The sequence below is a fragment of the Musa acuminata genome, chromosome BXJ1-4 (genome assembly GCF_036884655.1).
Source record: "Musa acuminata AAA Group cultivar baxijiao chromosome BXJ1-4, Cavendish_Baxijiao_AAA, whole genome shotgun sequence".
Lineage (NCBI taxonomy): Eukaryota > Viridiplantae > Streptophyta > Magnoliopsida > Zingiberales > Musaceae > Musa > Musa acuminata.
This window is the reverse complement of record NC_088330.1, coordinates 34,804,307-34,821,110: the sequence shown is the minus strand read 5'-3', so window position 1 is coordinate 34,821,110 and position 16,804 is coordinate 34,804,307. Positions and strand designations below refer to the sequence as shown.

The following is a 16,804-nucleotide window of genomic DNA, read 5'->3' as shown; positions in this document are numbered from 1 at the left end:
TTTAGGATACTGTATGTACAGATATTGTTCTTTTACATAATTATGCTTGCAAATGGCATAATGTGTCTGCCCCTATGAGTTTCCAATGCATGTCCCTATAAATATTAAGATGCACAACATATATGTTTATACATCAAATATATATTTGTTAAAGGAACTTTATTATTTTCATGACAATAATCATTTTAAGGGGATGTTGATGTGTACTTCAACGTCAATTAAGATATATATATATATATATATATATATATATATATATATATATATCCTCATTTTTTTATAAAGAGAAAATCATCTTTGCCCTATATTTTGGTTAAAATAATAAAATTATATTTATAAAAAATTCTTTGAATCATCAACTAAGCATTTGGAGTATGTCACTTTAGACACCTACAAAGTTAAGCATATGAAGGGGATCAAGCTAAGAATACCTAATATCAATCTTTTTCTATAAGAATTCCAGGGTTTCAATTCTAATTAGACTTCTTAAAATCTTAATGTTACATATGGTCATCGCACATCCACAACACTTTCATTAATAAAATACTTATCGTTTTTGTTTCCTTGTACCATTGTGTATGTATGGGTTGAGTATTTTATCTCATTTTTATATGGTTTGCTTAAAAACTATAAGTAGGAATAATTTACAATGTTACGGAATGATTGTTGACTAGATTAGACAAAACTATCTCAAAATGACCTAATTTTTGTGTCATATCTTATTTTCTTTAAGCTATGGTGTAAAAAAAAAAATATCAACCATCTCAACACCTTAGAACCCTTCAAGTAGCACCTCGTTGGATGACGGGTTAAGATATTATTGAGTGTTGATTGGATTCACAACTTCATACGTTAAGCCTATGAAAACTTATCAATGAGCTTAATATTTAATGAGTAGTCGTTTATGAACTTTATGAACTTATGACTGTTCGTTTACCTTTTAAAGTTTTTATTTTCTCTTTTCTCTTTTTTTTTATTACACACTAAGTATTTGTTGAATTACTTATGAAGTTATCATCTTCACGAGACGTCAGGACTTATTCGTCACTCAATTTTAAACTAATCAATTTATTTTTTTATAAGTCTTTCGGGACTTGGAGCTAAATTATAATTAGACTAATCTTTTGTGGATCGTAAGAGTACCTCGTGACCTAGGTAATTCTAATTAAGCTAGTAACATTAGGTCGGATTAATCTACTTCTACTAGTGTCTGATTTCAAACTTAGACCAATCGTCTTCAACACTCCAATAGATTGATCTAGAGAGTATTTATGTAGTAATAATGTATATGTATATAAATAATTAATTTTTAAAGGAAGATCACAATGTATATTTATATCCATCCAAAACACCTTGGATCACGCTTCGAGAATCGTGCCATCACATAACATTATAACGGATATCTATAACATTTCACGTCTGCTTCCGACATCAGTAGTCAATTATAACGCTCACACGGACGTCACAATGTCCATTACAACGGTGGCGGTATCCGACGTGGTGGGACCCTTTCCTTGCGAGTTACAAGCCGCCACAAGTAGAAGAGGGAACGAATCAGACACGTGTCTCGTTCTCGGTCGGTGTGCCCTTTGCGCCTTGCGGTGTGAGAAAGAGGGAGAGAGAGAGGGGCGAAGAGCAGGGAGAGGCGCACACCATGGACGACTTCAGATCGAGGTCCTTCAACGACGGGATGATGCAGCTGGAGGTGTACGGCGCCCGGTCCTCGGCGGCGGCGGCGCCCCCTCCGGGCCTGCACGACTTTAGGAGCTACAGCGCCTCCTACGCCTACATGTACAACGGCGGCAGCCACGGCCCTGATGGCTTCAAGGCGAAGACTGACTACGGCTCCTCTTCTTCCAACAAGGGGGGTTGGGTCTTCAGCGACCCCGAGTTCCAGCGGAAGCGGCGGGTCGCCGGCTACAAGGCCTACGCCGTCGAGGGCAAGGTGAAGGGTTCTTTCCGGAGGGGCTTCCGGTGGCTCAAGGACAAGTACGCCCGGGTGGTCTACGGCTGGTAATTAGACCGCTTCGATTTCAGGTATGATTGATTCCTCTCAGTTCTCTTCTCGCTAGGTTTGCAGATCGTCGCATGCGAAAAGATTGATGTTGTTGGCCGGTCTGATCTATTATTTTGACTTCTTCCTATGGGCTGTTCAACGCTTCTACTAAGTATTATCTTCAAATTTCTTAGCTTTGCCCCAATTTTAGAATCTGCTGCTTGCATTGGATTCTATAAGTAATCATGATTTATTATGCTGTTTGGGAAGGTGGTCAAATAGTACATTTGGTTGGTCTAAACATGAATTGCATAGAATATATCCCCTTTTCATGGTCACAATTTAGCTTTCATTGTTCCAATGTATAGGGTCTCTATGCCGTCAATTATGTTCATTATATTCTTCATTTGATCACAGATGTCAACTGTGGTATGTTACTCAAAATATTGGGTACAAGATTTTGGTACAATTACACAACTCATTGACGCTTCATATTGACTTCGAGTTTTCAATGGTATGGGTAGGTGTATGCTGTTTCTCTAATGATAGTATATATATATTAGCTCGTGTGTTCAGTAATAAATTGTACGATATTTTCATTAACAGAATCAATAACAACAGAAGAAAAAAAGAATTAAATGTTTTACTTTCATAAATATAAGGATCGTAATATAATTTTTTTAAAGTATAAAGATTGAGATGTTAAAAATAACTAATTTCAAAAAATAATTTATAATTAACCCTGGTATAAGAATGCATCAATTGATCATTCATATCGATTTCTTGTTATTATCGTGTGTCATATGCATCATTGTAAGATTGTAATGCTTATACCATTTAACAGTAGATAGGTGCAAATATGCAAAATAATTTCCAACTTGTTCCTGTCAATATGGAGAATTAGTGTTGTCTACACAAAACTCTCATACAAACTCAATTGATGGCCTTTATCCTAATCTTTACCATTCTTCTGACAATTTTGACAGATAGCTACTATCTGCGTTAACTGATTGCAGGTAAGTAGCATGTAAACATTTCTAAGTATCTATCATATGGTCAAGCTGATGACTGGGGGAATCAATTAAAACCCCTGGGACAACATGGTTTTCATAATGTTAGCATCTGTTCCAAGCAGACTCATATATACATTTTTATCATGTAAGACCAGGTCACCTGCTCTAGGGTCTTAACTACTACCATTGAAACCTGTTGAGGAATAATATTTTACTGTTTACATTAGTTAACATGGTTTATGAAATTGACCTTAGATTCACACTTTTGAAACCTGGCTTGGATATTCTTGCTCTTGAAATGGACTAAGCAATGATTTTGAAGTTTAGAAGTTCTTTTCACAGCATACAACTAGGCACTAGAATAATGCTATCAGGTTTATTGGTTACACTAACCTGTCTTTTTCCTTCTCCTATTCACTGTTAATTTTAGTATAGGTGATTGGCCAGGAAATATTTGATATTGTTTGGTATGGTTGTTTGCAGGCACATCAGTCCCTCATTCACCTGCATCAAGAAGAAGAGAGTCAAACAAGATTAAGACAAAGCAGATATTAAAACAGGATTATGATCTTGTCTGCGGGATCGTTAGACATATATACCATTTAACTGAGTTGCCGATCTATTTCCAATGCTGTGAAATTGGTGATGACACTAAAACTTCTCTCCATCTGTTCCTGGATCTGGATATTCGATCTGCAAATGCATTATAACTTCTTGTGCGGTTGATGATAATGTATATATTCTTTCTCCTGCCTGTGGTTTGATCTGTGATTTTTCAGTTTGAACCAAAGTTCCAATTGTTGTTCTTGATGCCCCACCCACCAGTGTTATCATATGCCAATTAGCAGAGGTTCAACTACATCTCAAGTTGCAGAGTGCAGATCACCCTTGGAAGTAAACAGTGATCGAGGTTGCTCCTTCAACATAAATTTGTTTCCAGAAGAGTAATTAACGAAGCTAATTACTACAGTTCATCACACTATACCAATGAATTGGCAACTAAACAATGTCCAAGCTCGAGTTCTTAACATAGAAAATTGAGAACAAAGGAACCAGAAATCACCAATTAACCATAACTGAAACAAATGTGTAAGGTACAGGCATCATATAAAAGTTTCAGAAGCAAGAATGAAATGAGTAGAGAAAATTCACATGCTCACCAATTCAACAACAAAAAAATAACAGAGCATCAATATATATATATATAGAGAGAGAGAGAGAGAGAGAGAGAGAGAGAGAGTAGAGCATCGCATGCCAGATCTCGATGATTAGTAGAAAGGTGAAGAACATCATATAGCATGCCTCAACCACAAGTCTAAAACTGCAAATGTGCAATGTAAAACCCAAAAGGCAGTAGGGGACAATGTTTAAGAGAAACTGATAAAGATTATGAATCCACTATTCAGAAAATAGTCCGAGTTCAAAAAGTTTGTAATTTTTAATGAAATCACAATCACAGAATGTACAGATAGAAGCAAAGTTTCATATATTTTTTTGCCCGGTATGCTAGATTTACATGTACATGAAGCGTACCATCTTATTTTAGACTATGGTGTTGTGGATATGGAGAAGGAACCTCCAATATCACTGGTGTATCTCATGTCACAGAATCTATCTATTCCACACAAAATATTTTGCATCTTATTTAGAACTCGATCTCACAAGATGGTATTTTATCACATACAAAGTCTCAAAACAAACAAAATGTCATAGCTATACTGTAATCCCATATTTATACTTGTCCAGCACAGCAAATAATATCACCTTTGGCAATTGTAGCATATAAAGAAAACATAACAGAGCATCAAGATATATATATATATATATATATATATATATATATATATATATATATATATATATATATATATATATATATATATATATATATATATATATATATTTGCAGAGTAGAGCATCGCATGCCAGATCTCGATGATTAGTAGAAAGCTAAAGAACATCATATAGCATGCTTCAACCACAAATCTAAAACTGCAAATGTGCAACGTAAAACCCAAAAGGCAGTAAGCAAAAATTGGTGTTTTAAAATAGGGGACAATGTTTAAGAGAAACTGATAAAGATTATGAATCCACTATTCAGAAAATAGTCCGAGTTCAAAAGGTTTGTAATTTTTAATGAAATCACAATCACAGAATGTACAGATAGAAGCAAAGTTTCATATATTTTTTTGCCCAGTATGCTAGATTTACATGTACATGAAGCCTACCATCTTATTTTAGGCTATGGTGTTGTGGATATGGAGAAGGAACCTCCAATATCACTGGTGTATCTCATGTCACAGAATCTATCTATTCCACACAAAATATTTTACATCTTATTTAGAACTCGATCTCACAAGATGGTATTTTATCACATACAAAGTCTCAAAACAAACAAAATGTCATAGCTATACCGTAATGCCATATTTATACTTGTCCAGCACAGCAAATAATATTACCTTTGGCAATTGTTGCATATAAAGAAAACATATCCGATAAAAGAAATCGAAGCTAAAAGAGAAAGATTTCAAGTGGATGATCATTTTCCTATCAAAGAATAGTTTCAAGAAAAACAAAGAATGACATCCTATATACACAAATTGTACATCTACAAAGAGAATTACATTTACCTACTAATTCAGAGAAATATGGGAAAAAAACACATCTCTATACTTTCATTGGCTAGATGAATTTTCATCTGCCTTTTCTTTTTTTGCATGCTTTTCCAAACCTTTTTTTAAAAATTTTTCTGGTCAATTTTTACCGCTTAACATTTTCTATATTTTAACTACAATGATGTTCCGTTGAACTTATTTTATTCATCACTTTCGCAATATCCTTCGGAGGGACATGCTCATGAGAATCGTGACAGCTTTGTGCCTTCTTCGTATTCACAAATATGTTCATAGAAGATGAAATATGTTCATAGAAGATGAATTTAGGATGTCAATCAAATGACAAAGACACCACCTGTGAATAAAGTTTCTTGGTCTACAGTTTTCTCGGAAAATATTTACATGCATAAAGCATGATTACCACTGCATTATCAATTCAAACAATGGCAGCAGTCCGGATGCTTCACATACTAGAAACTTGAATTAATCAGAGCAGGAATTCCCCACAAGAGAAAAAAACTTCTAGACCAACAACTTAAAGCATTTTGATCAGAAAGCAAAAAGAAGTTGCAATTCCCAAAACAATGGGAAATTCAATAGAAGTCACAGACTGCTACTCTTATACATTAGTCTTAATTCGGTATCACTCACAAGATCTTAAGCTTTCCAGCTTAAATTACATCCAATCAAGGTCATCCGGGTTCCCAGCTACAAATTTCAGAATTGCCTAGGGAAATTAGAACCCGCAACCATGACAACTGATTGTAGGCAAACAGAAGCAAGAAAAAAAAAAAGAAACTGATATTTCAATTGCATACCCAACATTAATCGGAATTAAAAGGCAAGTCTTCAAGCAAGATACCACAATTCAAATCTATCACAAGTAGCACAATAAATAGATGATGCAGCAAATCACAAATAAGCAAGCATGTGCTGAGTTGAAAGAGCAATTACCCACCAGAAATCCAAGATCATTATTACCAGACTATAGAAGAACAAGCCCTAGCTCTGATGGTCTTAAAGCATTCCTAACTCGGTAGTTGTATAGATAGTAATGGAGTTGTCCATCGCCAGGCCCAAACTTCAGCTCCTTCAGGAAGGTCTCATTGTGCATGGCATCAAGTGCATTGAAGACATCATAGTCCTTTTGCTTTGCCACAATAAGTGCATCATTCATCAGCTGGAGCAAAGGAGTTTTCTTAGCCACATTGTAATAAGAATATGCAGCCTTCAACACCGAGTAGTTCTGGTTGTTAAGAATCGAAGAAGGAAGAGAGTAGAAACTGAAGAAGTCCGTGACTTCATGAGTCTCAGGGCTCTCAACCACGAAACTCTCAACCACATTCTCCAAAGGGAGAAGCCAATGTTCCACATCATTCTCATCGAGGTCGGGGGCAACAACATACTGGCTCAAGTACTCCCTCAGCAGCCGGGTGACTGCTGGAACATCACGAAGCTCCATCTTCCTTAACCCGGGCGTCGCAGTTGATCCCGGAAGCTTGTACAGCCTGATCGTTCGGCTCATCGTCATCCGAGCTCCGAGCCGGGAGAATCCCACATCAATCAGCTTCTTCGGGTTCAGAGAACGGTGCCAGTACCGGCAGGTCGTGAAGGGGGTCGGCAGGACGACCCCAGCGGTGTAGGCCGCCTGCCAGATATTCTCCAAATGGACCCGCCTCGTGACCTCCTTGATCATCACGGGCGCGAGCCGCTTCGACCGCAGCCTCTTGTGGACGCACAGAAAGTTGACTTCCGCCATCCGGACGACCTCGTCCCGGACCCGGATCCGGGCCGGCACACCGGTGATGAAGGCGACGAGCTTCTTAGTGGCCTTCACCCGGACGCCGATATGCCAGGCTTTGAAGTAGCCTGGTGGGCGGAGTGCCCACTGAAGGAACTCCTTGGAGTAGTTAAACCGGAACATGTTCTCGTCGTCCTCGACGTAGTTGTTGGTGAGTAAGTTGTACACCTCAGCGCAGGTCTGCTCGTCGTCCATGTCGCAGGTGGTCCACTCGTAGAGGACGGGGAGATTGTAGGGCTCAGGCTTGACGGCGGAAAGGGGCGCCGGCGGCTCAATGGGGCCCTCGGAGAGGCTTGTGTCGCCGGCGTCCTTGAATTGCCCCACCGGCTGGGTCTCCCAGAACCGGTGCCGCATACCGACGGCGACAGCCTCCTGGATCCTGTGAGCAAGAGACTCAACCTCCCTGTCGCCCTCCGCGGCCGCGACCGGCACCGCCGCCGTATCGGTTCCATGCTGCGGATCTGGGCATGGAATTTGCTCCTTCCCCGGAGAGGAGGAGCCGTTATCACCGTCCACCATGGCGGAAACTTGAGACGAAACCAATCAAAAGAAATAGAAGCAGGAATCGATCGCGAAGGAACCAAAAACGGGGACTCAAAGAGAAGGGATCGAATACCTTTGTCGATCAACAGATCTAAGTGAATCAAAGCTCATCGACAAATATAAGTGAATCAAAGCTTTATCGACAAATTACAGTTGAGAGAGAGAGAGAGAAGAGGCGAGGAAAGCCAGGAGAGCTGCCTTGTCGCCTCCAACAGTCGGCAGCGGCGTACTCTTGTTATAATCGAGATCGGATCGAGTGATATATCAAAGATTATAACGGTTTTCGGATATTATATCGTAGAATACGTTATACATATAATATGACGAAATCTAATTAATACTAATTGACCCCAAAAAATCGATATATCATGTCAAATATCTCCTCCTTCGCCTTAATCAATGCATGCCTAAAAGAATCAATCAATCAAATTATTGATCCCGTGTTAAGTAGCACGGTTTGCCGGCCATGCTAAACGACACCACCATTCCTTGTTGGCATCAACGTGGGCTTGAGGATCCCAAAGTGAGCCACGATTGCCCTTTCCCGAATCTTTATCTTCCCAACCCTACATCCTCTTCGTTCGGTCCGCGTCCCGTTCCCCTTCGTCGCCTCTCGATTGGTGAATTCTCGTCCTCGTATTGGATCACACAGAAGAATCTGTGTCGTCAGGGGAATCCGGTTGGAGACTGCTGCTTGCTGCATCAGCTTTCTTGGCCTTTTCCGGGAGAAAAATCGGACTTTTGCCGCTGGGTTCGCTGGGGTTTTCCTCGCAGAGACTGGCAGCTTGTTGTCGGCGCGAAGAGTTAATCTTGAGCTAGGACTGGATGGTCGATACGGTTTCGCAGCTGGTGGGTTAGGGATGTGACTGTTGGAGCTGCGTGTCTTGATGAGATTGCGGAGTTGAGAGACATGAAAGGGGCGGAGGAGGAGGAGGTCGTGGGGCCTCTGTTTCCGAGGCTCCATGTGAATGATGCAGAGAAAGGGGGGCCGAGGGCGCCGCCGAGAAACAAGATGTCGTTGTATGAGCAGCTTAGTATCCCGTCCCAGAGGCTCAACTTGGCATCCTCCACCCTATCACTGCCTCCTCACAGCTCCAGCGACCTATCCCCTTCCTTTTCGCCAAGCAAGGTCAGTGTGGTTGTCACATAGCTTTCCCTTACCGCCAACTTCTAGCATATGGAACTGCTGCTTATGTTGCTGCTATATTGCATCTGATTATTACTTCTTCTTCTTTGAGAAGTTAACAGGGCTGGACAATTGACTTTGCTTGAACGGACTTCATTACTCATGTCAATCATTTTCCTTTATTGCTACTGTTTTGTTCCCTTGTAGTTGTTTTCCTCTGCTTCTTCACCTTTGTTTTTGGCATTTTACATAGAAACGATCCACTATCATATGAGATAATGACCAACAATCAATTTTGAGATAATTTGGATGATACTGAAGCCACAGAATATCCCATTTACTGCTACATTTCATGTTTAAAAGTGTTGATGAATTCTCACATTGAATCCTGGCTTTCTTCAATAGCATATATGCTTGACCTCACGAACTGGCTCCAATTGACCATTGTGTCTTCCTGCTTTGAACCTTTAACATGTCAGAGGTATTATTGCATGGTTGCTATGGGTATGGGTATCGGCTGTCGTTAGTGGCAAGAAGGGTATTGGGGAGCAACCCAATGCACTGATCTCCCTCCAGTATGAGTCTGTAAAGGGTTACCTTCGCATGCAGAGAAGTTGTTTCCCTGATCTGAACCTTGGTCACCGAGGATGCAAAGGACCAACATTGCTCTTGTACTAAGGCCAACCCTCACTTGGTGTCGAAAGAAATTAAATTTATCTCTAGAATTGTCTTCATATTGTGGGAGATATTTTGACCAAAAGGAAAATGATCATCTCAACTTCTGAATATCTCTCTCTAAGAACCTTAAACATCAACATTTGATTTTTTTAACCATGGTTATATTGTGACGGTCATTACATTTGTTATTTCTCTGTCAAGTTAATCACTGCTAACAAGCTTTTGTTGTTCTGTTTTAGGGATGTGACCATCAAAGGATTATGCTTTCTCCATTGTACATTTCTCCGCAAGTGTCTCTTCATTCAGCAGAGATAGTTAAATCTCGTACACCTGACGAAACAAATGATATTGCAACGAGGATGGAATTCAAGAGAAAATTTATGAAGCAAGTAAGTTCTGGAAATTTGTTCAGTACAGGATCAGTTGCTGAATGTAGCCCACTGAGACCACACAGCCCTAGTGTGAACATTTCTGGTGGGAAGATAATGGTTGATGTGGATGACATGGATGATAATATAGATCATTCGGGAATTCTTGCATCCTCGAAAAGAGATACACACATGACTGATCCAGGTAAGTCAACTACCTTAAATTCCCAGCAACTACAGAAGATTCCTTCTGCTAGGATCAATTCTTCAGTTCAGTTCCCAAAGTCAAACAAGACGCCCTCACAACAAACCGTTATTGCTTGCATTAAATCAAAAAATTCTAATAGAATTCATAGTGGAAAATTTCCTAAAGAAACTTCAACAATTGAAGAGCCCAAAGAAACTTCAATAATCGGAGAACCCAAAGAAGCCAAAGAAAAGTTTTCATCCCATACAACTGGTGAGAGATCAAACAGTTCGAAAGATTCTTTAGCTAGAGATGATACAATCGGTTTGCATTTAACTGAGAAATCAATGAATGCCGATACAGTATTGTGTCATGGAAAAGGTGATCAGAGTGGAACTCAACGCTTGAATGATATTGCTGTTATTAATGATGGTGAGGCTATGAAGACCAGAAGTCAATTATGCTCTAAAGCTTTACCCGGAAAAGGTCATAGAGCTACAGATATTTCTGGGAATTGCCACAAAGAGGACAGTGCAAAGAAAAATGGGTTATTGGAATTTAGAGATTTAGAAAGAAAAGATGATGCATCTGAGCCCTTAATGGTGGACACAGTGTCCGGTTTGGTGATATCCCCAGATGATATTGTTGGAGTGATTGGTTCAAAGCATTTTTGGAAAGCCCGAAGAGCTATTATCAAGTACGTAGTATTTTACTATCACTGTATGCGTTTTCTTTAAAATGTACATTCTTTTAATGCACATGAAATGTGATCATCCATATTTTGCATGCATGCATTCTTGATTGTAATTTGCTCGAGCATGGAGTTTATTATTCATTTCAAACTAGTACTGAAATCTTTCTTTAAAGGCAAGGCTGTATACATTAAACCTCTCCAAACCCCACATTGGCGGGAACTTGGCTATGCCCTTTTTTTAGTGAATTCTAAAAAATTATGTTTGTTATTTGGCAAACTTTTTTGTTTGAAAATCCTAAAAAATTGTCCCTTATCTTCCCTATGATTGTTGTCTTCTTTTAACTACCAAGTGGCCCAGGTTGTGGCTACAATCATGGCTCGATTGATATCATGTTGACAATTTAAAGTAGAACAAGCTTATGACAAGCACAGAAAGTATTTTATTTTATTCGAGAATAAAGGAAGGGAAAGAAAGAGCTTGAGAAAATAATGATTCTAAAAGATAATAGAAAATAAAAAATGACTGTGGCCTCTCATCACACCTTTACACTTGGACAATGAAATTATACCATCGGAAGAAAAAAATTGTGGCCTGTCATCAGTCTCTGACATAATGTGTAACAAATAATTTTGTTCATTCATAGGTTCATTGATTAATTGATTTCTCAATTACTACCCCCTTCCCCATTTTAAAATCTCTCAAAGTACAAGAAAACTAGGGATATACAAAAATGAGAAAAGAACAAAAATAAGAAAAACGCACTAAAATAAATTTATCATTTATTCTTTTCTTCTTTAGAGAGAATAAATTTTCTACTGCCTTCTTTCTTGTTGTCTGCAGTACTGGCAGTAATGCAACTTTTTGCCAAACCAGAACAGCCTGATTAGTTCCCTCCTGCTTATCAGAATTGGATTGATATTTCTGCAAGTTTGTCTCATGAGCAAACTTGGGCCTGGTGAATTTCAACTGATCAGTTTTAAACTCATCTAAATTGGACCCTAGAAGTCCCATATTATATATTAGTGGTACATCATAAACCAAACATAGTTTTCCCAACGTTGAATAGAAACTATGTGAAATTTTGTTGTCGAGATGAAACGGATATAATTTTCTAGGCTTCTTAATACAATTAATTCTTACATGTAAAGAAACTAAGATTTCCATTTGAGCTGTGTAAATGACTCTTTGACTTAAATCACCCGATAGTAGCAAAAAGAAAAGGGAGGGCTCCCAGTGCACTAAGCTTCTACCAACGAGAGATCATTTTTGCAACTTGAACCTGATCAGCAAGGTTGCAAAGCAGTGGCTTTACGGTGATTCTAAGATTTACCCTCTTCCCAATAAAGGAACTCCTGTGGTATATAAGAATGTCAAAGTATGCATGCCTTAGTCTTACGTACCGTAACTGTCATATGTACTCCATCTATAAATATTAGATTGGATATTGCACAGAAATATATGAATAAAATTTTCTTTTATTCAGCAATTCTAGAACTATTTTTAATTTGTTAGATCAAATTTTGTAATTTTTTCATGGTTTTGTGTGCTTCTCTGTGATGATGCATGTTCTTAATTTTTGTACAGTCAGCAAAAGGATTTTGCAATACAAGTATTTGAGCTTCATAGGGTAATAAAGGTTAGTTTTGGACAGTTACAATATTCATAGATCGTCAGATTAGCTAGAATTACATAGATTCTGAAGTAAATATTCTAAATGAAACAGGTTCAGAAGTTGATATCTGCATCGCCACATTTGCTTCTTGAAGGCAATCCTTATTTAAGCAAATGTTCAGTAAAACCACCCAATAAGACCCTGCCTCAATGTAATACAAATCCTCAGCCTGAGGAATTTAGACCAAAAGATGGTATTCAGAACCTAAAACAGAACAAGGAGCAGCCAGCTGATAACATTGCTGGAGTTTCAGCTCTCCCCGCATGTGAGGATGGGTCTAAAGGAGGTCCACATGGTCAAGTTCCAAAAGCAGGGTCCAACTCTGGTATTCCATCACCGGTGCCAATGGCTCCAGATGACAAGTCAAGACCGTTGTGTTTTCCTCCCCTGGGAAACCAATGGTTAGTTCCTGTAATGTCGCCTTCGGAAGGTCTTGTTTACAAACCCTATATGGGACCTTGCCCACCAACTGGTGGCTTCATGGCTCCTCTTTATGGAAGAGGCACACCTCTTGGTGCATCTCAAGTGGCAGGAGACTTCATCAACCCCGCATTTGGTTTTTCGGCGTCTCATCGGCCACCAAACGTGGGTATTTTACCAGGTCCTTCGGCAATTGCACCCCTGTATTATCCCACACCTTATGGCCTTCAAGCTTGGAACCCAATCATATCTACCTCTGCAGTCAAACAGGTCAGTAATTTAGCTGGTTCACAGCCCAGTGGACAAACCGGTCAGCATTCCAGGCGCTCATGTAACATGTCCCCCATTCCTAGGAAGGAAGCATTTCCTGGCCATGCTGGGAAGTTTCAGGTGTCAAAGAAGAGTGAGTTTCAAGGAAGCACACTGAACATCCCCTCTGAGAAGGCACAACTAGAAGAAAGAGATCAATTTCTTCTATTTCCTACAGCTCCTGGAGTGAGCAGTCTTAATTGCCCAGTACAATCCAATGGTACAGATAGCCAGACTCGTGTGATTAAGGTTGTGCCTCATAATTCTAGGTCTGCTACGGAGTCAGCTGCAAGGATTTTCCGGTCAATACAAGAAGGGAGGCAACAACATGACTCATGACTTGTGTCCTTTCAAAAGTGAGTTTCAACCTATTCACAGATGGGACTGTGAGCTCACTTTGGAGCTTTTAGTCAATGATAGAGAGTGAACTTTGGTGCCAAGGTAAGATTACTTTCAACGACTATAGTTCAAGCCATGGAAACAGCATCTTAGCCGATGCTCACTAAATTCCATATTCTCGAAAGCGTCATACACTAGGCTATTCTTTTATTTGGTGATTCAATACACAATTGTCTGGTCTTATATATGGATATGATAATATGAAAGAAATCTTTTATGGCTCTTTTGGTATAAATATCAGCTTTAGCAGTAGTTACTGTAAATGTCTCAAAGAACTACATTTGGATGGATATAAGATTTTGTTGGAGTGTGCAAATGAGCCACAGTTTTTCAGCTAATGTTTGGTCAAAAATCATTCTAGAACAATGTCCAGTGTGTGCAGGACACTGTAATAAGAATTTCTTGTGCTTCAGATCCATGGTTAAGTTGAAGGTATGTTCCTTTTGGATTTAGTTGCTTTGAGTTGACAAATTCAATTCCTCAGGGTTTCAAATATCCATTTTTATTCAGGTTTCATATAAATCTCTGTTACACTCCACAAGTCGAGGAGTACGGAACTTACCATTTGATGCTGCCTTGTGCTATCAGGAATACTTACTAGTCAGTAGTCACCTGAAAGCACTGATTCAAGAGGCAACCTTCAAGCTGCATGAGTTTACAGTAGAACTCGAACTCCTAATGGGCTATGCATCGGCATCAGGTGCCTTTTAACTCCTCAACCTCATCCTTTCATCGGCAGCTGAGATCTGCCAGCCTCGCTAAGCCATTGCTGCCAACCAAGAAAGCATTCTGACTCTGCATAACTCTATGGTTCTCCAGAAGAGAGAGGTGTCGACACCTGTTCACTTCCAGAGAATGGAATTAACCAAGACCAGAGAGCTGTTTCTTCTACAAATTGGCCTTCTTAAATTAATCGAGGAAGATGCTACTCCCAGACAGTTGTCTAGGCTGAAACCTGATGTATCTTAATCAAAAAGAAGATGCTTAGTGCTATTGTCTACTATGAAGTGGAGACTCGTCCTGTTTAAGCTTCTATATAACTGCAACTTTATAATTTCAGTTCTCCAAATGTCAGCAACCATTTTTGTGGCAAGTCTCGACTCAAAAGATATGAAGTTTGTCATCATTCAGAAAATATTCTGAAATTTGTCCATTGGATCAGGTGGAAGAAGGAAGATTATATGTTGATTACAATATAATCTAAACTGAGTCAAATCTGAAAAAGGAATAAAGCACAGGGATGGAATCTTTTTAGAGATCTTAGTTAAGATTTGTTCTGTGACATGTGCCAACTTGCTAAAAAAACTTAAATTTATGCACATAAACTCAGGTTGTATTCAGCTCATTCAACTCAGAAAGTGTAAACTATCCAGTGAAAGACATAGCTCAGCTTTTAGGCATAGAACTGTAGATTTAAAAGTTTGGAACTTTATGTTTAATTATACACACTTATTATGCATTTGAATCCTGATGGAAGGATAGATGTGCTGGATTCCAATTCCACCTTCATCACATTCTATATATAGATAGACAGATATCATCCTCTCCATTTTACTTCTCATAGAGGAAGTGGATCACTTGCTGCTTGATATCCTTGGGAGTCATCATGGTAAGGGAAGGCTCACTTGCTGCTTTTGTAGTAAAGTTCATGGATTTTGATCAAACATTGGCATTTGCATATTGGTCACCGATCACTGTCACAAATCTCCTCAAGCAATAGCTAATTTTTCAGCGTGAATGCTGAATTGTCTTTGATGTGGCAAACGCAGAAGGTGTTTGGATCAAGCAAGACTGTGAAGGTCGGCCCCTGGGGAGGCCATGGTGGAAGCGGCTGGGATGACGGAATCCACACCGGCATCAGAGAGATAACTCTCGTATACGATCGATGCATCGACTCGATTCGGATCGAGTATGACAAGAATGGGAAGCCTTTTCTGGCAGAAAAGCATGGAGGAAATGGTGGCAGCATGACAGCAAAAGTATGCATCTTCTTTTCTAGAATCTGATCCTTATTAGAACAATAGCTGTAAGATAACTTATAATTAGTGTCATGATCCATCCTGATCGGCTTCTTATCTTAGTTAAAATATCTCATGGATTACATGTCCTTAACACAAAAATCTAACCATATCCAGTTCTAAATCAGATCCAGCAGCATTTATTATAGCTGTAATATACCATTAAGCTTGCAAGTGCTCAACTCATGCAGATTAAATTGGAGTATCCAGAAGAATACCTGATGACCGTAAGTGGGCACTACTGCCCTGTAGTGTATGGTGGTTCTCCTGTCATCAGGTCGCTTGCATTCAAGAGCAACAAGAGGACTTTTGGGCCTTTTGGTGTGGAGGAAGGAACCCAGTTCACAGTGCCCATGGATGGAGGAATGGTAGTGGGTTTCACCGGAGGATGTGGGTGGTACCTCGATGCAATCGGCTGGTGCCTCTCACCGATCCGTAGTGTGAAGCTCTGCAACATGGTGCATCAGAAACTCCAGAAGATAGGGACTATGGCATCCAAAACTTTGGGCAATAAGCATGGGAAACATGCCACTGCCAAATCCCGGAAGACGTATGCATGAAGTTTCTTTTCTTTTCTTCTCTTCTGATGAGGTTTCCTAATTCAGTACTGCTAGTTGTAAGATAATGCATGTCTGAATCCATATATGTAAGAGAGATTGTTATCGTCGGACAGCAAGAAAAGAAAAGTTTTGCTAAGGTAAAAGGAGCTATGATACCATAAAGAATTGAGATATTATGAAAAAAAAGTTTTATTTATTGAGGTGATGTGTATTTATATAGGTTTTATAAGTGAGATTTTCCTCCATCAATCGTTCAAATCACACAATCAGATCGATTATTTAAATATGTGATTGATCCTTAAATCATAGATCGATTAAGAATACGAAGAAGTTGGGATATTATTCAATGTGTGTCTCTATCGTGATGTTCTATCACAAAGAACATGAAAAATAATTCAAAAAAT

General features: G+C 39.2%; 4 protein-coding genes across 12 annotated transcripts; 3 read left to right on the top strand and 1 right to left on the bottom strand.

Moving 5' to 3' along the window:
* The first annotated feature begins 1,554 nt into the window (after positions 1-1,554).
* Positions 1,555-3,759, top strand: LOC103971526 (uncharacterized). The gene is made up of 2 exons (XM_009385602.3): positions 1,555-2,037; positions 3,493-3,759. The coding sequence occupies exon 1, from the start codon at positions 1,655-1,657 to the stop codon at positions 2,015-2,017; it is 363 nt and encodes a 120-aa protein (XP_009383877.2). The 5' UTR covers positions 1,555-1,654; the 3' UTR covers positions 2,018-2,037; positions 3,493-3,759.
* A 2,651-nt stretch (positions 3,760-6,410) lies between these two features.
* Positions 6,411-8,190, bottom strand: LOC103971610 (glycylpeptide N-tetradecanoyltransferase 1). Its single transcript, XM_018831206.2, has 2 exons — positions 8,042-8,190; positions 6,411-7,952 (listed from the first exon to the last, which is right to left on the bottom strand). Exon 2 carries the CDS (start codon positions 7,942-7,944, stop codon positions 6,610-6,612), a length of 1,335 nt encoding a protein of 444 aa, XP_018686751.2. The 5' UTR covers positions 7,945-7,952; positions 8,042-8,190; the 3' UTR covers positions 6,411-6,609.
* A 226-nt stretch (positions 8,191-8,416) lies between these two features.
* Positions 8,417-14,915, top strand: LOC135657987 (ELF3-like protein 2). 8 transcript variants are annotated; one of them, XR_010505155.1, is made up of 6 exons: positions 8,418-9,097; positions 10,012-11,024; positions 12,607-12,658; positions 12,746-13,864; positions 14,411-14,522; positions 14,642-14,915. XR_010505155.1 is itself a non-coding variant. In XM_065176063.1 (5 exons), exons 1-5 carry the CDS (start codon positions 8,879-8,881, stop codon positions 13,519-13,521), a joined length of 1,977 nt encoding a protein of 658 aa, XP_065032135.1. In that variant the 5' UTR covers positions 8,417-8,878; the 3' UTR covers positions 13,522-13,670. The 8 variants fall into 8 exon arrangements, 2 of the variants coding, with proteins under 2 accessions (XP_065032135.1, XP_065032134.1); XR_010505144.1 differs by having other exon boundaries at positions 12,746-14,254; XM_065176063.1 differs by lacking the exons at positions 14,411-14,522; positions 14,642-14,915 and having other exon boundaries at positions 8,417-9,097; positions 12,746-13,384; positions 13,468-13,670.
* A 140-nt stretch (positions 14,916-15,055) lies between these two features.
* LOC135658069 (jacalin-related lectin 19-like) lies at positions 15,056-16,452 on the top strand. 2 transcript variants are annotated; one of them, XM_065176067.1, is made up of 3 exons: positions 15,056-15,431; positions 15,592-15,801; positions 16,032-16,452. In XM_065176067.1, the coding sequence occupies exons 1-3, from the start codon at positions 15,429-15,431 to the stop codon at positions 16,398-16,400; spliced, it is 582 nt and encodes a 193-aa protein (XP_065032139.1). In that variant the 5' UTR covers positions 15,056-15,428; the 3' UTR covers positions 16,401-16,452. The 2 variants fall into 2 exon arrangements, with proteins under 2 accessions (XP_065032139.1, XP_065032138.1); XM_065176066.1 differs by lacking the exon at positions 15,056-15,431 and having other exon boundaries at positions 15,577-15,801.
* The last annotated feature ends 352 nt before the right edge of the window (positions 16,453-16,804 follow it).